The sequence below is a fragment of the Alosa pseudoharengus genome, unplaced genomic scaffold, assembly GCF_046254945.1.
Source record: "Alosa pseudoharengus isolate Yale_2024_CS ecotype anadromous, Long Island Sound unplaced genomic scaffold, YU_APseudo_1.1 YU_APseudo_1.1_scf_3, whole genome shotgun sequence".
Taxonomy (NCBI): domain Eukaryota; kingdom Metazoa; phylum Chordata; class Actinopteri; order Clupeiformes; family Clupeidae; genus Alosa; species Alosa pseudoharengus.
In genome coordinates this window covers 14,820,362-14,839,548 of record NW_027468718.1, presented here as the reverse complement: position 1 = coordinate 14,839,548, position 19,187 = coordinate 14,820,362, and the positions used below count along the sequence as shown (strand labels likewise).

Genomic DNA, 19,187 nt, shown 5'->3' with positions numbered 1-19,187 from the left:
GGACCTCTGTAGCATCGACGGCAACTGCAGAAATAGAATTTTGGTTGTCATAGTGAAACTTTAGGATGGGAACAAAAAATTTAGACACGCCGCACTCCGCAGCCCCCTGTCACGCCCCAGCGTAGAGCATCCATCAGAGTGGAAAACGAAAGTGAGCGATGTTGTCTGTTACATGAAAGGTCACAAGTAGTGGAAAGACCTTCCCACATCCTAAACCACACTTAGCACCTTAAGAAGTATACAGGTGCCAGGTAGGCGATGTTAAAGCCTGCCGAGACAGGTGTTAGTCTCACAATGCATAACACCGAGGGCTACCGTGGATAGATGATATTGGAGGATTTTGAGGTTTAATCTAGAAATGGGAGCTTTCATGGCCTTAGGTAGCCTACACAAAAGAACATTTGCTCTCTTTATGTCATATGCCTTTATGTCATATGTCCTTATTGCACTTATGCACTATATATTACCTGCAATATGACACTTAGGGACAATTATTCAAATTTTACTGTAAAAAATATCTGAGGTGAGTTTCTGAGGTGTTAGTCATTCAGAGCAATTGCCCTTTGACCCCTGCAGGTTGACGTCGGTGGCAGAAAGCCTGAAGCAGGGGCGTCAGCAGCTAAGAAAGCTGCAGGAGCTGGTGCAGAAGTATACGTACGAGCAGGACCCCATCGCCCTGGGCGTCAACACGCTCGAGGAACGCGCCACGCTACTGCTCAAGAACCTTATAGTCAGGTGACACAGACACAGACACATTCCTTACACTTGCTCCATCACACACACACACACACATACACACACACACACACACACACACACAAACAAACACACACACACACACACACACACACACACACACACACACACACACACACACACACACACACACACACAAACACACACACACAGACACGTACATATGATGACCCAGACGCTTTAGGGGGCTGAAGGAGAGAGTCATGGCTCTGCTTATTGTCAAAACCACACATCTAATCTAGCGACTAATTGGAATAACTGGCACAACTCTTAAAAAACAAGCTTAGTGCTCTTTGCCGTTTTGTTTGTTTAAATAATTCCAATTTGATACATCAGCACCACCACACCCTAGTCCAACAACTGGTAGTTAATCTGGCAAATGTCAGTGTCCACACACCAAAATGTGTGGGGGCTACAGTCACTTCCAACATGAAGGGTTTCAGTTGTTCCACCACAGGGAGCAGGGTGAAGGAAGTCAGTCAGAGTTCACACAGATATGCAGTTACACAAACACATGCATACCGACACACACACACACACACACACACACACACACACACACACAGAGAGAGAGAGAGAGAAGGTCTGACCCTCCGATTGTTTTGTGCTACAGCTCCCTGGTGGTAGAGAGGCAGCCCTGTATGCCCACGCACCCACAGAGACCCCTGGTCATCAAGACAGGAGTGCAGTTCACCGTCAAGCTCAGGTATGCTGTCAAGCTCAGGTATGCTGCCAAGCTCAGGTATGGTGCATTGTGGTGAATGCCCTTACCCCCAGGCTACACACAAAATTCAACTGAAACTGAGCTATGCAAAAAAATAGAACTAGATGAAGATGGGTGTATTTCTAATGTCTGTGGCACAAGGGCACTACTGTCATGTCTGGTGTACTGTAGATAGCCAGTTTCATTCACTATTCACTAGTGAAAGCTAATTGTTGCAGCATATGCTCCTTGAACAGAGCTTCAGTTTCACCTCCGGTGTTGCTCTCCTGTGAGACTATAGTTCATCGCATCTAGCACAGTTGTTAATGGTGAATTACATGTATTAGGACTGTTCCAACATTTGGGGTGGTTTTGTTATTATAGTTTTTCCTGATTGCTTAAGCACATTTTTTGTAACTATGGCTTTTTTTGCAAAACTCTACACACAAATGGCAAAACCTCTCACCCAATCAGCAAAACATTGTAGTTCTCTCCTCACACACCTTGCTTAACTCTTCACACCTTCGTTAAAATGGTGTTTTTGTATCTAACAGTAAACACAAGCCATCACAATAGTAAGCACACAATGTGCCAACAACACACTGATGGTATGAATAAAAAACACATCTGGCTTTTGCTTTCTCTGTGCACAAGGTAGACTATGTCAGTTTGAGGCATTGGCTTTTTTTGCAAAACTCTACACACAAATGGCAAAACCACTCACTGAGTTCGCAAAACTAAAAGCACAAACACTGCTTTGCACTCAGTTTGCAATTTTGTAACACACACTTTGCACAACTGTAGGCACAATGGCAATTATTTACACTATTTTGCCAACTCTCTGGCACACTTTCTCATGTGAAAACTGTTTTAGATAATTAGTTCACTTTGCAATCAGCCTAAGCACTATAAATAAGCCACAGGTAATGTACAATGGGTACAATGGAGTGAGCAGGAAGAGTGAGAAGAGAAAGAAATAGCCCTTTTACAGACAAAAAAAACAGTCTACATGTGGGGATATTGTCATGTCAGGCCTGGATACATCATTCCAGAATATATTTTTCCCGGTGCCTTGGACTAGGACATTGCATGTGATGTAGACAGAATTTTGAGAGAGACGACCCGATGTAGACTGATTTGTTTTGTCTCAGTGAAATGCTATTTTGTGTTTTGACTTAGAAAAACACACTTGTGTTTGTTTTGATGTGTGTAAATAAACACTACAGTAATACTTGAAGTTTGGATCCCTGTATGTTTACAGAACTATGACAAAAGTATGACCTCAAACTGACATAGTCTACCTTGTGCACAGAGAAAGCAAAAGCCAGATGTGTTTTTTATTCATACCATCAGTGTGTTGTTGGCACATTGTGTGCTTACTATTGTGATGGCTTGTGTTTACTGTTAGATACGAAAACACCATTTTTACGAAGGTGTGAAGAGTTAAGCAAGGTGTGTTAGCTTTTGCAAGAGAACTACAATGTTTTGCTGATTGGGTGAGAGGTTTTGCCATTTGTGTGTAGAGTTTTGCAAAAAAAGCCATAGTGACAAAAAATGTGCTTAAGCAATCAGAAAAAACTGTATTATCCTTCCTCTTCCCCCTCCCCATCCTCCTCTTGCTCCTTTTTGTCCTCTTCCTCTAACTTCACCTCCTTGTCCTTGTCATTCTATCCCTCTCACTTCTTCACCTCCGCATCCTCTTCCTCTTCTTCCTCCTACTTCTTCACCTCCACGTCCTATTCTTCAGCCTTCTCACTCTTCCTGCTCCCTCTATTGTACCCATTGTACATTACCTGTGGCTTATTTATAGTGCTTAGGCTGATTGCAAAGTGAACTAATTATCTAAAACAGTTTTCACATGAGAAAGTGTGCCAGAGAGTTGGCAAAATAGTGAAAATAATAGCCATAGATTTGCTAGGAGTGTGTTGATCATTTGGAAATTGAATGTAAAGCATGAGTTGTGTTTACAGTTCCGCAAAAAGAGTGCTCTGCAGTGAATTGTGCCTACAGTTGTGCAAAGTTTGTGTTACAAAATTGCAAACTGTGTGCAAAGCAGTGTTTGTGCTTTTAGTTTTGCGAACTCAGTGAGTGGTTTTGCTATAAGTATTAATAGTTTTAGGAATTGTGCTATAAGAATCACAGTTGTGTTTAAGCATTCAGAAAAAACTGTAAACGTCAGGTGCCTGGCACAAAAAGGCAGCTCTTATATTTCTTAATCAGTCATGATTAGTAATCACAATTAATCTGTCATGATCAGTAATCAGTTTTGGGCGTAACATCCTTTAAACCAATGAGAATGACATCTGTCATTCCCTTTAACAGCAGGCAGTGCAACTTCAAACAGTGCATCGGTATTTTGATAGTGAGTGGCGCATTTGAAGGAATCTGCTTGCACGTGAGACCGTATGGAAAAGGTATTCCACTAAACCATGCTTTACTAAAACCTAGCAGAGTATATACAGTAGGCTACACACATCTGCACTCATCTATTATTTAAACTCATAGGCAAAGTGAAACTAACTTTACTGTGGTGTCATGGTCAACGACAAAACAGATATATACAGTTAATTACTTTCTCTATTGACTGACATGGGGTAACCATTGACTTTGAGTGGGGATAACAATACGCTTTGGCCTGGGTTATTGATCGTTATGCTACCCTTTACTTTAGTGGACATTTTTATGGCACTATGTGTTGCTGAACTGTTTCACCACAATCTGGTTCTTTTACTTTCAAGGTTCAGATTCTTCACATGAAAGATAACCAGATTACCGGTATCATGTAATAAAATAAATACATATAAATAACAGAATAGAGAGAAATGGGAAGTTGATCGGTGAGTTGAGTGGTAAACTGTCTTATGGCATAAAGATAGGAACTGTCACTGAATGTCATTGTGCCCATACGGATAGCCCTGGGATGTTTAGCAGAGGGCAGAAAAGAGTAAAGTGCTTGCATATTTTCCTTCTGCATTTTCTAATGAGAAGTGATACAATGTTGGTGCTGTTTTTGTTCATAAAACGTATTGCAACACTTTTTATTAATATTGCTTAATATGGTTGTAAGAATTATACATTAAACAAACAAATGTGTAAAGATGGTGACATTTGAGGAAATGATAGCTTCACAAAGTGAAATGAAACAAGCAGTCAAATGATTCATCATATAAACATAACTAACATTTCACTTTTACTAAATGGCTAGAGGGAAGTAAGTCACAAGTGTCGTATACACATTTCAGGTGTCTGAGCAATGCCCCTGTGAAATCCTGGGTTAAATAAGGTCTTACACTTCTATGACAGCCACATTTTATACTGTATTCATTTTTTATGATGATGTATTGATTGTAATAGCTTGACAGACTATTCCATTATGTTTGTCTGTTAATCCTCAGATTGCTGGTAAAACTCCCCGAGCTGAACTGCCAGTTGAAAGTCAAAGTCCTGTTTGATAAGTAAGTCAGATATAACACTGAATGGTAGCTTTGGAATTAAACAGCAGCCCAGTCATGTGTGACAGGGAAGCTTCTAGAATTTAAACAGGAAACTGCTATCATGTTCTCTGGTTTATGTCATGTGCTATGCTATTTTATTTCCCAGACATTCCTTTTCTCTTTGCTGGCTCTTGAGTAATTTGATTTTCCTTTTCTCAGGGATGTGGTGGAGCGCAGTACTGTGAGAGGGTTAGTCGCATCCTGCTTTCTTCATCGCTTTCGCCATAATCATTTTCTGTACATCTCTGATTTTAATGAAAGACGTGCTCATGCATATCTACGCTCCTGTGTTGCTATTCTTTAGGTTTCGAAAATTCAACATCTTGGGGACCAACACTAAGGTCATGAACATGGAAGAGTCCAACGGGAGCTTGGCTGCTGAGTTTCGTCACCTGGTACAGAACTATCCCCATGCACACGCATGCACAGAGGCTAAATCCCAGTTGAAACACCTCTAAACAATGTCTCTATCAAGTCCTGAACCCTTTCATTTTCGCTTTGCCCAACAGCAACTGAGGGAGCTGAGGGCGACTGGGAACCGAACAAATGAGGTGAGAGGTAGTTCCGCCTACGCTGAAGTGTTAGATGAATGTATACACGAAGCTTTGAAGCTCTGAACTTCTAAACAGGCCAGAGCAGGGAAGGGCTGATATGGAGGTGTACTGTATGCCTGAGGACTGAAACCGCTATGAATGAGTGACGCTGAGATAAACAAATAAACAAAGCTGACATCAAAGACGTCGGTGTGACTGGAAAATTGAGAAGAGGATGACTGAGCACTGACAAAATCATCAGCACAATCTTCGACTTTAAATCAGCTCTTTTTCAATCCTGCACGCACACACTCAATATATCCCTGTGCTAAGCAAACGTAATTCAAATCAGAATTCTAATTATTTAGCTTAGAAGTAGATACATCAGGTATGTTCATCTAACTGAGAATGAATTAAAGAACTAATTAAGAGCAGAGAAGCATGGAAATGACACAGAGCTGAGGTTCAGCTATAGATGTGAATGGGGCTGTGATGTGACTGTAAATTGATACTACTGTAGATGTGACTTTGTGTGGATGTTATATGTGATTAAATGGATCTGGGATGTTGAATTTGTTTGAAATGTGACTGAACTGAATGGATGTGTGTTCTTGTGACTGAATGGACGTGTGTTCTTGTGACTGAATGGATGTGTGTTGTGATTGGATGGATGTGTGACTGTGACTTGATAAGTAAGATGTGACTATACTGTATGTGAAATGTAACTGAGTGGATGTGAGATGAAGTGTGTGGAAGTTAACTGTCTCCCTCTCTCGCCCCAGGGTCCACTTATTGTTGCAGAGGAGCTGCATACCATTTGCTTCGAGACACAACTCAACCTGCCTGGACAAAACCCCATTGATCTAGCGGTGAGAGCCACAAGCTTACAGACACTCACACACAAGCACCTGTTTGTCTTGTGCAGCATGTTTATACAACACCTGTCTGTCTTGTGCTGTCACATACAGCATGCTTATATCAGCTATGAATGGCTCTTTGTAGAGGCAAAGAGTTACAATACAATTGCCAATGTCAAGTACATTTTTTGCCTCTTTTTTTCTCTAATTGCTTGTGGGAATAAAGTAAACATAGTTTCCTGATAACACGTACAGTATAACTCGATAGCAGCTTTCTGGAGACTTTTTTTACTTTTCTAACTGTATCTAAGCAGCATAACCTATTGTTGTAAAATGGTGTGGTTCCTTTATGAGAGCCTCGTCTGCAGGGATGGAGAAGTTTTTTAATGTATATTCCACTGGGTGGGTCTAGCTATGGAATTTTGTTTCGAAATCATAAGGATCTCTCTGTTTAAAAAATGTATATTTCTCTGTTTAAAGACATACACGTATATTTCTCTGTTTAAAGGTATACGTGTTTATTTCTCTGTTTAAAGACATTTCTCTGTTCTGCCCCATTCTCAGACCACATCTCTCCCCGTTGTGGTCATCTCGAACGTGGCCCAGATGCCAAGTGCCTGGGCCTCAGTGCTGTGGTACAACATGCTGACCAGCGAGCCCAAGGTAAACCTGCTGCTAAACCTGCTGCAGCTATGGGACAGCAACCACGCCCTTCTGTCCTTAACTTAGCCTGGTCTTTTTTTGCCACTTGTAGAAGTAGATTTATATATCGCTTTTGATATCTGACTAAGGCTATGTTTAGACGGAAACGATCTGAAGAGAAAAACGCAAAAGTGGCGTCGTGTTCTCACTTTTTATTCCGCGTTTAGACGATGGGGTTTTTGGGGGGAATCTGCGTGCATACGGTGACACAGTTTGTGAAAGTGTGTGAAATTTGATGTAGTATACACGCCAGATTTAAGATTTCAACTCTGGAGGGTAGCTTGCTTTTTTTAAAGCCCCCAAAATGCCATTGCCGTCTAAACGAAAGGCACATCTGGTAAAATATTTTGTAGATTTCACCATGAGTGTTGTCGTGTAAACAGGGCCTAAGTAATCCTGCTTTTCTTTTCCAAAAAACGTTTCTGTCTCTCTCTCTCTCTCACACTCTATCTCTCTCTGTCTCTCTCTCTTTCACTCACTCTCTCTGTCTCTCTATCATCTCTCTCTTTCTGTCTCACTCTCTCGCTCTCTTATTATGCTCCCATTTTGCTTTCACTTTTACTCTCTCGTCTGTCGACTTCTCTGTGTCACTTACCCTGCGTCTGCATGTTTGTGTGTGTTTTTACTTTCACTCTCTTCATCTCAACCTCAAACTGATTTTTTTTTGTTACCAACTTTTTGGCTTGTTGCCGTCATCCACCTCCCACGTACCCCTCCTCCTTTCTTTTTTCCACTCTTTTTTGCTCTTTTTTTAATTCCTACTGCCTCTCACCCTTTTCAACGCCTCTCTTTTTCTCCGTTCCGGTCTTTCACTCTATACCTCGCTCTTCATCCTCTGTCTCTCTTCTTATCCCTCCATCTTCTTCCATTGTACTTTCTCTCTCTCTCTCCTCTTATCATCTCCACCCTTCCCTCCCTCCTTCCTTCCTTCCTTCCTTCTATCTCTCTTTCTCTCTCTTTCCTTTTATCTTCATATTTCCGTTCTGCTCTTTCCTTTCCTTCTCTCTTTCTTATTCAAATTCAAATTCAAAAGGCTTTATTTGCATGAAGGTGCAATATATTTGTGAGGTGCAATATTGCCAGAGCAATATGATGTGTGTAACATCACCAAACAAAAGCTATGAAGGAAATAAAAAATATTTGACATGAAATAGGTTTAGGATGATAAAATAAAATAGATAGATAAAATAGATGTCCAAAACTCAGTAAACATTGCATTACAAATCTCTCTCTCTCTCTCTCTCTTTAGAACCTGTCATTTTTCCTCAGTCCCCCCATGGCCTGCTGGGGCCAGCTCTCCGAGGTGCTCGGCTGGCAGTTCTCCTCCATCACCAAGCGCGGCCTCAACAATGACCAGCTAAGCATGCTGGGAGATAAGCTCCTTGGTGAGTTAGCAGATGCATACAGCGCTCAGACGTTAGACCTGAGTGCTGAAAACACCTTGCACTGGACCGAAAGTGGCTTTGGAGTGAAGTGTCCAGTGAATGACTGACTGACAATTGACCTACAAATCACAATAAGCAACACCTATAATAACAACAGATCAAAATTCAAATGGCTACAGTGTCCATGCCGTGTCGAGTTCCAAGTGCAAGTGCAGTTTCTAAATCTGACCTGCAGTCATTTCCTGACCCCAGCCCACATCTCTCCGTTCTTTGTTCCTGCTGAACTCTGGGAGAAAAAGTAAACAAATTACAGTTTTAGCATAAGAGTGTGTTTTATGCTATTTAAAAAAAAAAAAAAAAACAGTGTACTTACCACACCCTTGTATTCACCGCAGTGTCCCATTGTCGAATGAATAAGAATCAAATCATGCTTTAATGAGAAAGAAATGCATGTGTAACCTGCGTTGTGTTGAACCTGCGCAATTCAGTCCTGCACACGCCCGGACTCAAACCCGCAAACAGCAGCGTGCTGACAATCAAGCTAAAAGCTCAGGCTACTAGCTTTCATGCCAGCAGCATTCTTGATGCGTCGGGGAGTGAGGTGTACCAACGTTCCAGATGCACAGCTAAGCTAGCTGGCATCCATTACACATGGTATAGCCCATCCCTGTGTATTATAGGCAGAGCTGAAGAAATGTACCTTTGCAGTAACACTTTATTTTAAGGGGTCCTTTTTCCAGTGTATCTACATAATCAAGAATAGTGTAACAACCTATGCAACAAAAGCAAAATTACGTTAATTGGTGGAATTTTGAGCAAGACCATTTTTTGCATTAACACTGAATGGGCTTACTGTATAGTGGAAGCTAAAGGGGCCAGGGAGCCAGTTTTTTTTCTTTTCAACTCAAATATCAAGAGTGTAATACACTTGTGTGTATTAAATCTAGCCCAAGTAGCCTAACTGTATCTAAGCAGCATAACCTATTGTTGTAAAATGGTGTGGTTCCTTTATGAGAGCCTCGTCCCCCTGCAGGGATGGAGAGAGAAAGCGAGAGAGAGAGAGAGTAGATGTTTAGAATTGAGATGTCTATATGAGTAGATGTGCTGTTGAGACTGGAGCGAGTCATAGGCTATTCAATAGTGTCAGAAAATAAATACACAGACAAAAGCCAAGTCCTCGTTCATTTGCTTACCAGTTTCAGATAAAGGGAAAGGGAGTTAGCCCTGAAGTTACAGATAATTTCGGCCGTGGAGCGGTAACATTAAGGTCCCCTGTGTTCTCCAACTAGGTCAGAAGAAAAAACGTGAAAGATTAACACTATCGAACAAACTACTACTAACTAGCCTACGATACGTGACAAAGCCAACCTGCCAGTCGATAAGTCCTATATTTGTAGTCGGGTGACTGTAGTTAGTGCAGAAGTGAAGTAAACTGGGCCACTAAAATCCAAAATCAATCCATTTCTGTTCAGGGATTAGGCCTATGGTGGATTTTTATGCAGCACTGTAGACTCCAGGAAGTGGGGATAGTTGGTGTAGCCAAGCTCATCCAGGGCATGCATAGGTGACTTCCAGGACAGGTCAAGCCCCCCAATGCCCCCCCCCCCCCATGATGCCAGAACTGCATACAATGTTAGTTGGGGTCCAGGGGAAATGTTGAAATTCTGGTTGCTAAACACACCATTTTAACGCAGTTTGGGAGGGAAAGAAATGCCATTTTCATAACATAAGAATATATTGAGTTTTGCAACACCCCCTTCCCACCCCCCCACCCCAGACTGTTGTTTTTATTAGGTTAGGGGGCAATTTGCTTTCTTCAGATACAGGTCTTGTTATAACCTCTCTATGCACTTTCAAAGTTTAATACTTAATACTTCAGTTTGTTTGTAGGGACCTCACCACTCTACAATCAATATCACATCATATAATATCATATAATATAACATGCAGGCATAAGTACACAAATTGTATTATATATAATACAATACAAATTTACTTCTAGCATATCTGACATTTCTGCCTCAAGATAACATCATTTGAGAGATAGATAGATATATCTTTATTGTCATTGTATGCGATACAGCCAAATTCTGTTGGAGCCATCCTCTCCAAATAGCAGCATAGAGTAATATAAAAGATAACACACAAAAATATACACATACACCAGCACATTCTCACCCAAGCACATCTCGCACATACACATTCATCTCACACATACTCATTCATCTCGCACATACACATTCGTTCCATGTTCTCAATAAATAGATAAAATGAGGGGCAGCCGTGGCTCCGGTTCGAAGCCCGACCAGTAGGCACGGCTGAGCAAGGCACCTAACCCCTCACTGCTACCCGAGCGCCGCTGTAGCACGCAGCTCAGTAGAGCTCAGCTCAGATTAGTGTGTGCTTCACCTCACTGTGTGTTCACTGTATGCTGAGTGTGTTTCACTAATTCACGGATTGGGATAAATGCAGAGACCAAATTTCCCTCACGGGATCAAAAGAGTATACTTATATAAAAAACAGAATCAGTAAACACAGCAGTTATTGCACTATTGAGTTCGATTGCACTGAGGGGGTAAGAGGTGTGTATGTTTTTATGAGGACATATCAGGTATAATGATCAGCTTGTACATTGTGTCTATGCATAATCCAAATAGCCGATAAACAAATCAAACAAGAAGGAATATTGTAAAGCAACCGTGAAGTATAGCTGCTGCTTTCACTGAGCCTTAATGGTCATCTTGGACTCCATGTTAAAATAAATGTTACTATTTACAGTAAAAGGCGAGTCCCTTTGATGTACCATGTGGTTTGATGAAGTAGGTATGGGTTGGTATGTAGTGGGTTATTGCAAGCTTGCTGACATCAGTATGACAATTATTTCCATCAGTGCAGCATTGCTGCTCCTTTGAAAAAAAACTCCCCCATGGTCTTTAAGATAAATGCCAACTGTTGCCCTTGTATCATTATGATTCACCAGTTTGTACATCTCATCCTGTGAACAGTTTAATCCAGATAATGGAAAGACTATAGGCTACAGTTGAGAATGCATTAAGTAGTAGTATACCTTTATTTACTTTCTCGGAAAGTTCATTGAGGGAATCCGTCATTTACAATGAAGCCGAGATTACATGGTCACAAACCAATTTAATATACTACGTACAGGAGTACGTAAGTACAGGAAGAAGAATTCACACTAAAATACATAAAATTTGACTTAAAAGAAATAGATTAAAATAATGAAAAAATAAATAAATAAGAAGCTAAATAAGTAATATAAAAATAGATGAATATGCATATAAACACATAAATACACAATAAAACAATGCATTAAAACATATCCTGGAGATAAAAGGCATAACATGAGGCATTTTGAGTAATGTAGGACACCTTTATGTGTCCTATAAATTAGACAATTTGGTAGAAAATGATTATAGTTCATTGTTATTATTTTGCCTCAACATCATTTAGGTTAGTTAATTATTTTGCCCCAATTGATTACATCTTATTATTTGAGTTGAGTAATTATCTAATTATTTTGCCCCAATTGATTACATCTTATTATTTGAGTTGAGTAATTATCTAATTATTTTGCCCCAATTGATTACATCTTATTATTTGAGTTGAGTAATTATCTAATTATTTTGTTAATATAATCAAAATGTTTTTGAAATTGCCATGTACACCATGCTCCTGTGTCGTACACACCGCTGACGACTTGAGCTGCAAAAGAAGCTCTGGTCGCCCTGTCAAGGACGCTTGTCAAAAAGTACGGGGAAGCTTTTGACGCTTTGGCCGCTCTGGCATGGCAGAATTCTGTGTTGCTGGTCGTTTGCTGCTGAACCGCGTCATAGCGACCACTGGTCGTTCAACACGCCCCAAAATGCGACGCCGACGGATTTGCCGCTTCTTGCAGCTGAGAGAAACCGGCTTTCATTGAAAATGAATGACCTTCGGTAACTTTGAAGCTGAAGTCGGTGGCGGTGTGTACGTACAGTACGGTTAAACATTGTCAAGTGTTTGGGGCACAGTGGAAATAGAATCTATTCACTGTAATGTGAAACCTTCATCTGTCAAACCCACAGCCTCATCCTGGTGCTACATTATGTCTACACAGGGGGAGATATAATGTTACGTGGAGGAGATTAACTTTATATGCAGTCATGCATGAAGCTGCACTCTCCCATTAGTGTTTGCCTAAGCTGCTCTGTGTGTGTCGAGTACACCGAGGCAACCCGTATGGTGCATCACGGTCAGAGTTTTTTGGTCTTAAAAACAGTAGAAGGACACAGTGGCCAAGTGCAAATGTCTGGGTGGTGAGTTTACAAAAGGAAAAGACCTATACACTGCATCACACAAAATAATAGTGAAATGAAATTGTATGATAAACAACGTGGGACATGACACACACATAGCACACGTACGCACCCACCCACACAACACACGCTCCCACCCAACCACACAACCACACACACACACGCCCCCACCCCTCACACACACACACACACACACACACACACACACACACACACAACCCAATTCCAGTTCAATAGTTGCACAGATCACAGGACCACCTTCAACTTGGAACCCATATGGTTGGGATCACGGGGCACTAACCAGACCACCTCTCTCTCTCTGAACCCTCAGGTCGGGAGGCTGGGGGGAATCCAGAGGGCCAGGTACCGTGGACCAAGTTCTGCAAGGTGGGTAGTGGTGGCTCGCCTGGTCTCACTGCACAGCTTCACCGTGCTGGCAGAGTCTCGGCTTCTGCTTTCCCTGGTAATGGATGACTAGTGGCTTTCACTTCTGTCCTGTGCAAGCAAAGTGAAACTGAATGAAGAAAGGAAGGAACGCCCATACTGGCAGCTCAATAGGCGCATTATAAGACCTACTGGCCCAGAAATGAAAATGGGGAAGCTTTGTGTGTGTGTGTGTGTTTGAGTGTGTGTGTGTGTTTATGTATACTGTGTGTATATGTAAACTCTAACAGTGTTAGTAAGAGCATTGTTGTCTGTATGTAGTTTGTGTGTGTGTGTGTGTGTGTGTGTGCATGTGTGTGTGTGTGTGTGTGTGTGTGTGTGTGTGTGTGCATGTGTGTGTGTGTGGTTATGTACAAGTGGGAAATTCATGTTTCAAGTGTATATGTGTTTGTGTTTGTATATCTATATATCTATATATATATATAAGTGTGTGATGAAGTCTGTTATGTGTCTGTTTGTCTACCCAGTCAGGTGACAGGGGGTTCTCTTTCTGGTTGTGGATGGACTCCATTCTGGACCTGATAAAGCGCCACTTGCTCAGCCTGTGGAATGACGGGTAAGGACATTTGGTTCATGACACACACCACTCATCTGGAAACCAAAACAAAATCAAAATGTATCATAGTGCAAGCACACTTCGTAAATGTCAAATTTCAAGAACAAATATAGATATGCGTCATAGAGGCAATAATAAATACAATCCAGTGGTAAAGGTTCCTTGAATTTCTACATGTGAGTCAAGCTGCTTGGCACTCCAGTTACAAGATAAGTCTGAGGAAATCTGGGTAAATGCTGTGTGTGTGTGTGTCCTTATATTGAGTTGTGTTATGTGTGTGTGTGTGTGCGTGCGTGCGTGTGTGTGTGTGTGCGTGCGTGCGTGTGTGTGTGTGTGTGTGTCTGTGTGTGTGTGCGTGCGTGCGTGCGTGCGTGTGTGTGCGTGCGTGTGTGTGTGTGTGTCTGTGTGTGTGTGTGTGCGTGCGTGCGTGCGTGCGTGAGTGCGTGCGTGTGCGTGTGTGTGTGTGTGTGCGTGCGTGCGTGCGCGTGTGTGCGTGTGGTGGTGTGTGCCCCCGTGGTCCAGGTGCATCATGGGATTTGTGAGTAAGGAGCGTGAGAAGGTGCTGCTGAGGGATAAGCATCCAGGGACCTTCCTGCTGCGCTTCAGCGAGAGCAGCAGAGAGGGAGCCATCACCTTCACCTGGGTAGAACACACTATCGGCGGTGAGGAAGTGGAAGTGTGTGTGTGTGTGTGTGTGTGTGTGTGTGTGAGAGAGAGAGAGACGGAGACAATGAGAGATAATACCATCTATAGAAATATGCCTCTAGACTGAAACTCTGTCTGTGTGTGTGTGTGTGTGTGTGTGTGTGTGTGTGTGTGTGTCTGTGTGTGTGTCTGTGTGTGTGTGGTGTGTCTACAGACGGGCCAAAGGTCCATGCGGTGGAACCCTACACAAAGAGAGAGCTGGCAGCCATTTCCTTTCCAGATATCCTGCGCAATTACAAAGTCATGGCTGAAAACAACCTGCCAATCAACCCTTTGGTCTTCCTCTATCCCAACATCCCCAAAGACAATGCGTTTGGACGTTACTACAGCCGACCTACAGAGGGTAGGGGATTTCCAGAGATATGTACACACACGCACTGCACACACACACACGCACACACAGCATGAGCTCATATTCTGATAAATCGTAAACTGTAACACACTACTTTCCACATTATTGCAGAGGAACGCTCAGAACCAATGGACGTTGAGGATGCAAACCGTTCAAGCGGTTATATACCCACTGAACTCATCTCAGTGACTGTGTAAGTATGCCTATGTGTGTGTGTGTGTGTCTGAGAGTGTGTGTGTGTGTGTGTGTATTTTCCTCTGTGGACTCTCCGCAATCAAAAACTCAAATCTTCTTAAGGTCTGACAACCAAGAAATGTGGGCTCACACTGTACAAATGTGAATTTTACAATTGTTAGAGACCATTATGTAATTATTATTACTTTTATTATGTAAATTATGAAAGTGTAACAAAAATGCATATAGATTTACATTATGACGTGATAAGCAGACTTTTTTTCAAGATGATCAGTTACTGATGTTTTCTGCTTGAAGGGTCAAATAAGCTGTGTGCTACTCCTGTAGATGAAGCATAATCTGACTTTGATGTTTAGATTAGATTAGATTAGTCAACTTTATTGTCATTTAGCAGAGTTTATAGACAGCATCCATGAATTGCCCTTGTTACCCCTGAGCCCTATAATCCTGTGATACATTACCTCTGTTGCCCCTAATCCTCTCCTCTGCCCCTCCCATAGGAAAGAACCCAGACTGCAGGAGTCCATCGGTTTACCTTTGAGCCCAGACGACTACAAAGATTACTCCAATATAGTCCCAGAAGACATAGACTCACTGGTATGTGCCACCGGCTTTGTACTATCAGATAAAAAGGCTTAGTTTAGTCACAGAAGGATTATAATCCTCTGAGAGAAACAGTTGTGCTGTGATAGGCGCTGGATTGGTTCCAGCGCCTGTCTGGAGTGGTTCCAGGTAATTTTAAACATGCCGTTGTGCAACCGTTGTTAAAAAAACCTGGGCTGGATTCTACTGTTTTGGCAAACTTCAGGCCGATATCCAAATTGCCATTTCTGTCTAAAATCTTAGAAAAGATTGTGTATTCCCAGCTCATGGACTTTTTAAATGACCAAAATATTATTGAGATCTTCCAATCTGGCTTTAAAACATTGCACAGCACAGAATCAGCGCTTTTAAGAGTTTTTAATGACATCTTTTTAGCTACTGACTCTGGTCACTGCGTTGTCCTTGTACTGCTTGATCTGACTGCTGCTTTTGATACAGTGGACCATGAAATCCTGATTGCCCGTTTGGAGCAGTGCGTGGGCATCAGAGGCACAGCTCTGGAATGGTTCAGGTCCTACCTGTCACATCGAACCTTCTGTGTTAGTGTTGGTGACTCTGTGTCCTCCACTGTCCCCCTCTTATATGGGGTACCACAAGGCTCTGTGCTTGGCCCTCTTTTATTTTCTCTCTATCTTCTCCCCCTTGGTTCAATTCTCAGAAAACACGGCATTTCTTTTCATTGCTATGCGGATGACACACAGATTTATGTCCCTCTTAAAAAGTCAGATGCTTACAGTATTAAGCCATTGCTAGAGTGCCTACATGACATTAAAGCCTGGATGTCTCTTAACTTTTTAAATTTTAATGAAAAAAAGACTGAAGTCATGGTCTTTGGTGGCACTTCTGTGACCCCCCTGGTTGATCTGGGTTTGTTAGCACAGTACCACAAGCCAATCATGACAAGTTTGGGGGTAAAAGTGGACTCTGACCTTAAATTTGACAGCCAGATTAAATCTGTGGTAAAATCAAGCTTTTTCCAGTTGAGGCAGCTGGCAAAAATTAAACCAGTCCTTCAAAAACAGCACTTTGAAACAGCAATCCACGCCTTTGTGACCACCCGGCTGGATTACTGCAATGCACTTTATATGGGGGTTAGCGGGTCCTCCGTTGCTCGTCTGCAACTGGTACAAAATGCTGCTGCCCGTCTTTTAACTAGCACACGAAAGTATGAGCACATTTCACCTATTTTAGCTTCACTCCACTGGTTGCCTGTCCATTTTAGAATTCATTTTAAAACTCTTTTATTTGCTTTTAAAGCCGTGCATGGCCTTGCCCCACCTTACCTTTCTGAGCTGCTCCACCCATACACTCCCAGCCGCTTTCTCAGGTCAGCTGACCAGCTGCTCCTGACAGAGCCCAGAGCCAGGCTAAAATCTAGAGGGGAACGAACTTTTGCCGTTGCAGCTCCAAAACTATGGAACAATCTGCCCCTTCACATCAGACAGGCCCCTTCACTGTCCCATCTAAAAACTCACCTCTTTTCTCTGGCTTTTAACCCCAGGTAGTGTGTTGATGGTATGTAGATGTGTTATGTGGGCAGTATACTTTATTTATTTTATTTATTGGATTTGAGTTGGTTTTTAATCTCTTTTTACTTTTATTTTAGTTTTTATGTCTTTTTACTTGTATTTATTTTTACATTTATTTTTAGTTAGTTTTTTATATTTTTAAATTGTAATACTTTATCCTATTATTGTGCTTCTGTGGTGTCTTGTGTGTTTCTTATCTTGCTGTACAGCACTTTGGGAACCTTGTGTTTGTTTAAACTGTGCTATATAAATAAAGTGGATTGGATTGGATAAAAATGTATCCATGAAAAAAGCATGTTAATAGTATGGGAGTAAACCAGATTATATCCAAAGGTTTGAGTTCATTATAGACCCTTTCAATCTGTTCCTAGAGGGTTTCTGGTTGAAATGTTCAAAACCAACACAGATATTTTTAAATGAAAATTAATCGGACTTTAACGTAAAAAACAACAACTTTTTTTTGGTTGTCCCCAAGTTACCGTTAGCTCAATGTTGTTTTCTGTGCCACCGGAAATGCCTTGAATTTCCCCTAGGGATCAATAAAGTATTGATCCACACTTTGCCAAAAATGAGAACTCCCTGTAGTCACATATATAGTTTGATATTTCAAGATTTTGATACTGTATCCATCCATGATGACCCATCCCTCGGTCGGTTTGTCCTCAAAAGGGGAATTAGTGGTCAAGTGATCAAGGCCATGACATAGATGGGAGGGGTTCCACCATGTGTTGACTCTTGTTGCTCAGAGACTCAACAATAAAAACTCTGGATTTTCCCTATAGCGGAACAGAGCACAAATAGCTATTATTCTCTCTTCTTTAAATAAACAGAGAAACATTTGCTTTTTTTTTCTGGCATTCAGTGTGGGAGTCCCTTTGAGAGCGATATATCGAGTTACATGACCTTTCTGTTGCCTTGTTTAAGAGGAGTCTCATTTTCATTTGATTATACAGTGCCCTTGTTTACAATGTAATTACAGTAGGGAAGTGTAACGCATATCATCAAATCAATCAAATATCATAAAATCATATACCACACTGTATTATCTAATAGCAAATGAAATTAGTACTTACATATATTCAGATTTTGTACAAAGCACACAGTCTATCAATGATTACTGCCATACTACACTATCTACTGTATACTTGTGAATGACCAGCGGTCAAGTCTGTGATCACTCCTGTTCTCTTTTTCAGATGAACGATGCATTTACCCGCTAGCACCTAAAACTCGGGCAGTGTGTCCAGCTAAAGCCCCATCCTTACTCTGTTTTCACTCCATCTCCATGACAATCCTGCTCATGAGGACATCATAGGAAGAGCTCACAATGGTACATGTGTATATACCAACCATCAAAACATTCATCCATCTCTGTGTTGAAGTGCTTTAACTTACAATTGCTTTCAATAGGAGCAACCATGTTTTATTTTTTATTTTATTTTCAACTGATAATCTTGTGCATTGTGTAACATTATGGCAAGTGATACAGTACTTTTGGACGTGCCTTTCTGAAAGGTTTCACACACACACACACACACACGCTCCGAGAAAAAATGATGTGCCGCTGTATTGAAAGTTTCGCTTTATTTAACATTGTTCATTAAAATAAATATATGTGTTGTACTGCATATTTATGCTTATCATAATTACTGTGTACCTTATAATACACGTTTATAACCTCCAACAGAAAAAAGGACACCATCATCACTACTACCTGTTACACATTCAGACGTTAGTTTAAGATGGGTAGCACATACATTACCCCCGCAAAGAACTGTGTTTATTTCCAGAGTTTACAAAGCCATCAGTCTGCGCAAACACCAGAACGGACATCAAGAGAACCGTGACAAATCATGGACTGTACCTTTAAATTAGCCAAATGATCGACCCCCCGCCCCCCCAGCATCAATGCTCTTTATTACTCATCAGAGTTCCAACACCTCTCGCTTACTCCTCATGCTTTGTTGCACACACAGGTCAGATGTAATACACAAAGGTAGTAAGTCAAATCAGTCTCTTAGGATGACTAAATCCTCCTCACCGTTTGACCAAAGTGG

At 41.5% G+C, this 19,187-nt stretch overlaps 1 protein-coding gene across 2 annotated transcripts in view; it reads left to right on the top strand.

The window, feature by feature from the left end:
* The window catches only part of stat1b (signal transducer and activator of transcription 1b), a 27,101-nt gene extending 8,343 nt beyond the window's left edge, over window positions 1–18,758 (top strand). For both annotated transcript variants that reach the window (XM_076263282.1, XM_076263283.1), the window contains 16 exons: window positions 577–735; window positions 1,370–1,462; window positions 4,855–4,914; window positions 5,113–5,142; window positions 5,258–5,348; window positions 5,463–5,504; window positions 6,269–6,355; window positions 6,908–7,006; window positions 8,295–8,430; window positions 13,078–13,133; window positions 13,658–13,746; window positions 14,269–14,408; window positions 14,606–14,794; window positions 14,915–14,996; window positions 15,499–15,595; window positions 18,327–18,758. In XM_076263282.1, coding sequence (XP_076119397.1) covers window positions 577–735; window positions 1,370–1,462; window positions 4,855–4,914; window positions 5,113–5,142; window positions 5,258–5,348; window positions 5,463–5,504; window positions 6,269–6,355; window positions 6,908–7,006; window positions 8,295–8,430; window positions 13,078–13,133; window positions 13,658–13,746; window positions 14,269–14,408; window positions 14,606–14,794; window positions 14,915–14,996; window positions 15,499–15,595; window positions 18,327–18,350 — 1,474 coding nt within the window. In that variant the 3' untranslated portion in view covers window positions 18,351–18,758. The remainder of the gene's footprint in view (window positions 1–576; window positions 736–1,369; window positions 1,463–4,854; window positions 4,915–5,112; window positions 5,143–5,257; window positions 5,349–5,462; window positions 5,505–6,268; window positions 6,356–6,907; window positions 7,007–8,294; window positions 8,431–13,077; window positions 13,134–13,657; window positions 13,747–14,268; window positions 14,409–14,605; window positions 14,795–14,914; window positions 14,997–15,498; window positions 15,596–18,326) is intronic.
* The last annotated feature ends 429 nt before the right edge of the window (window positions 18,759–19,187 follow it).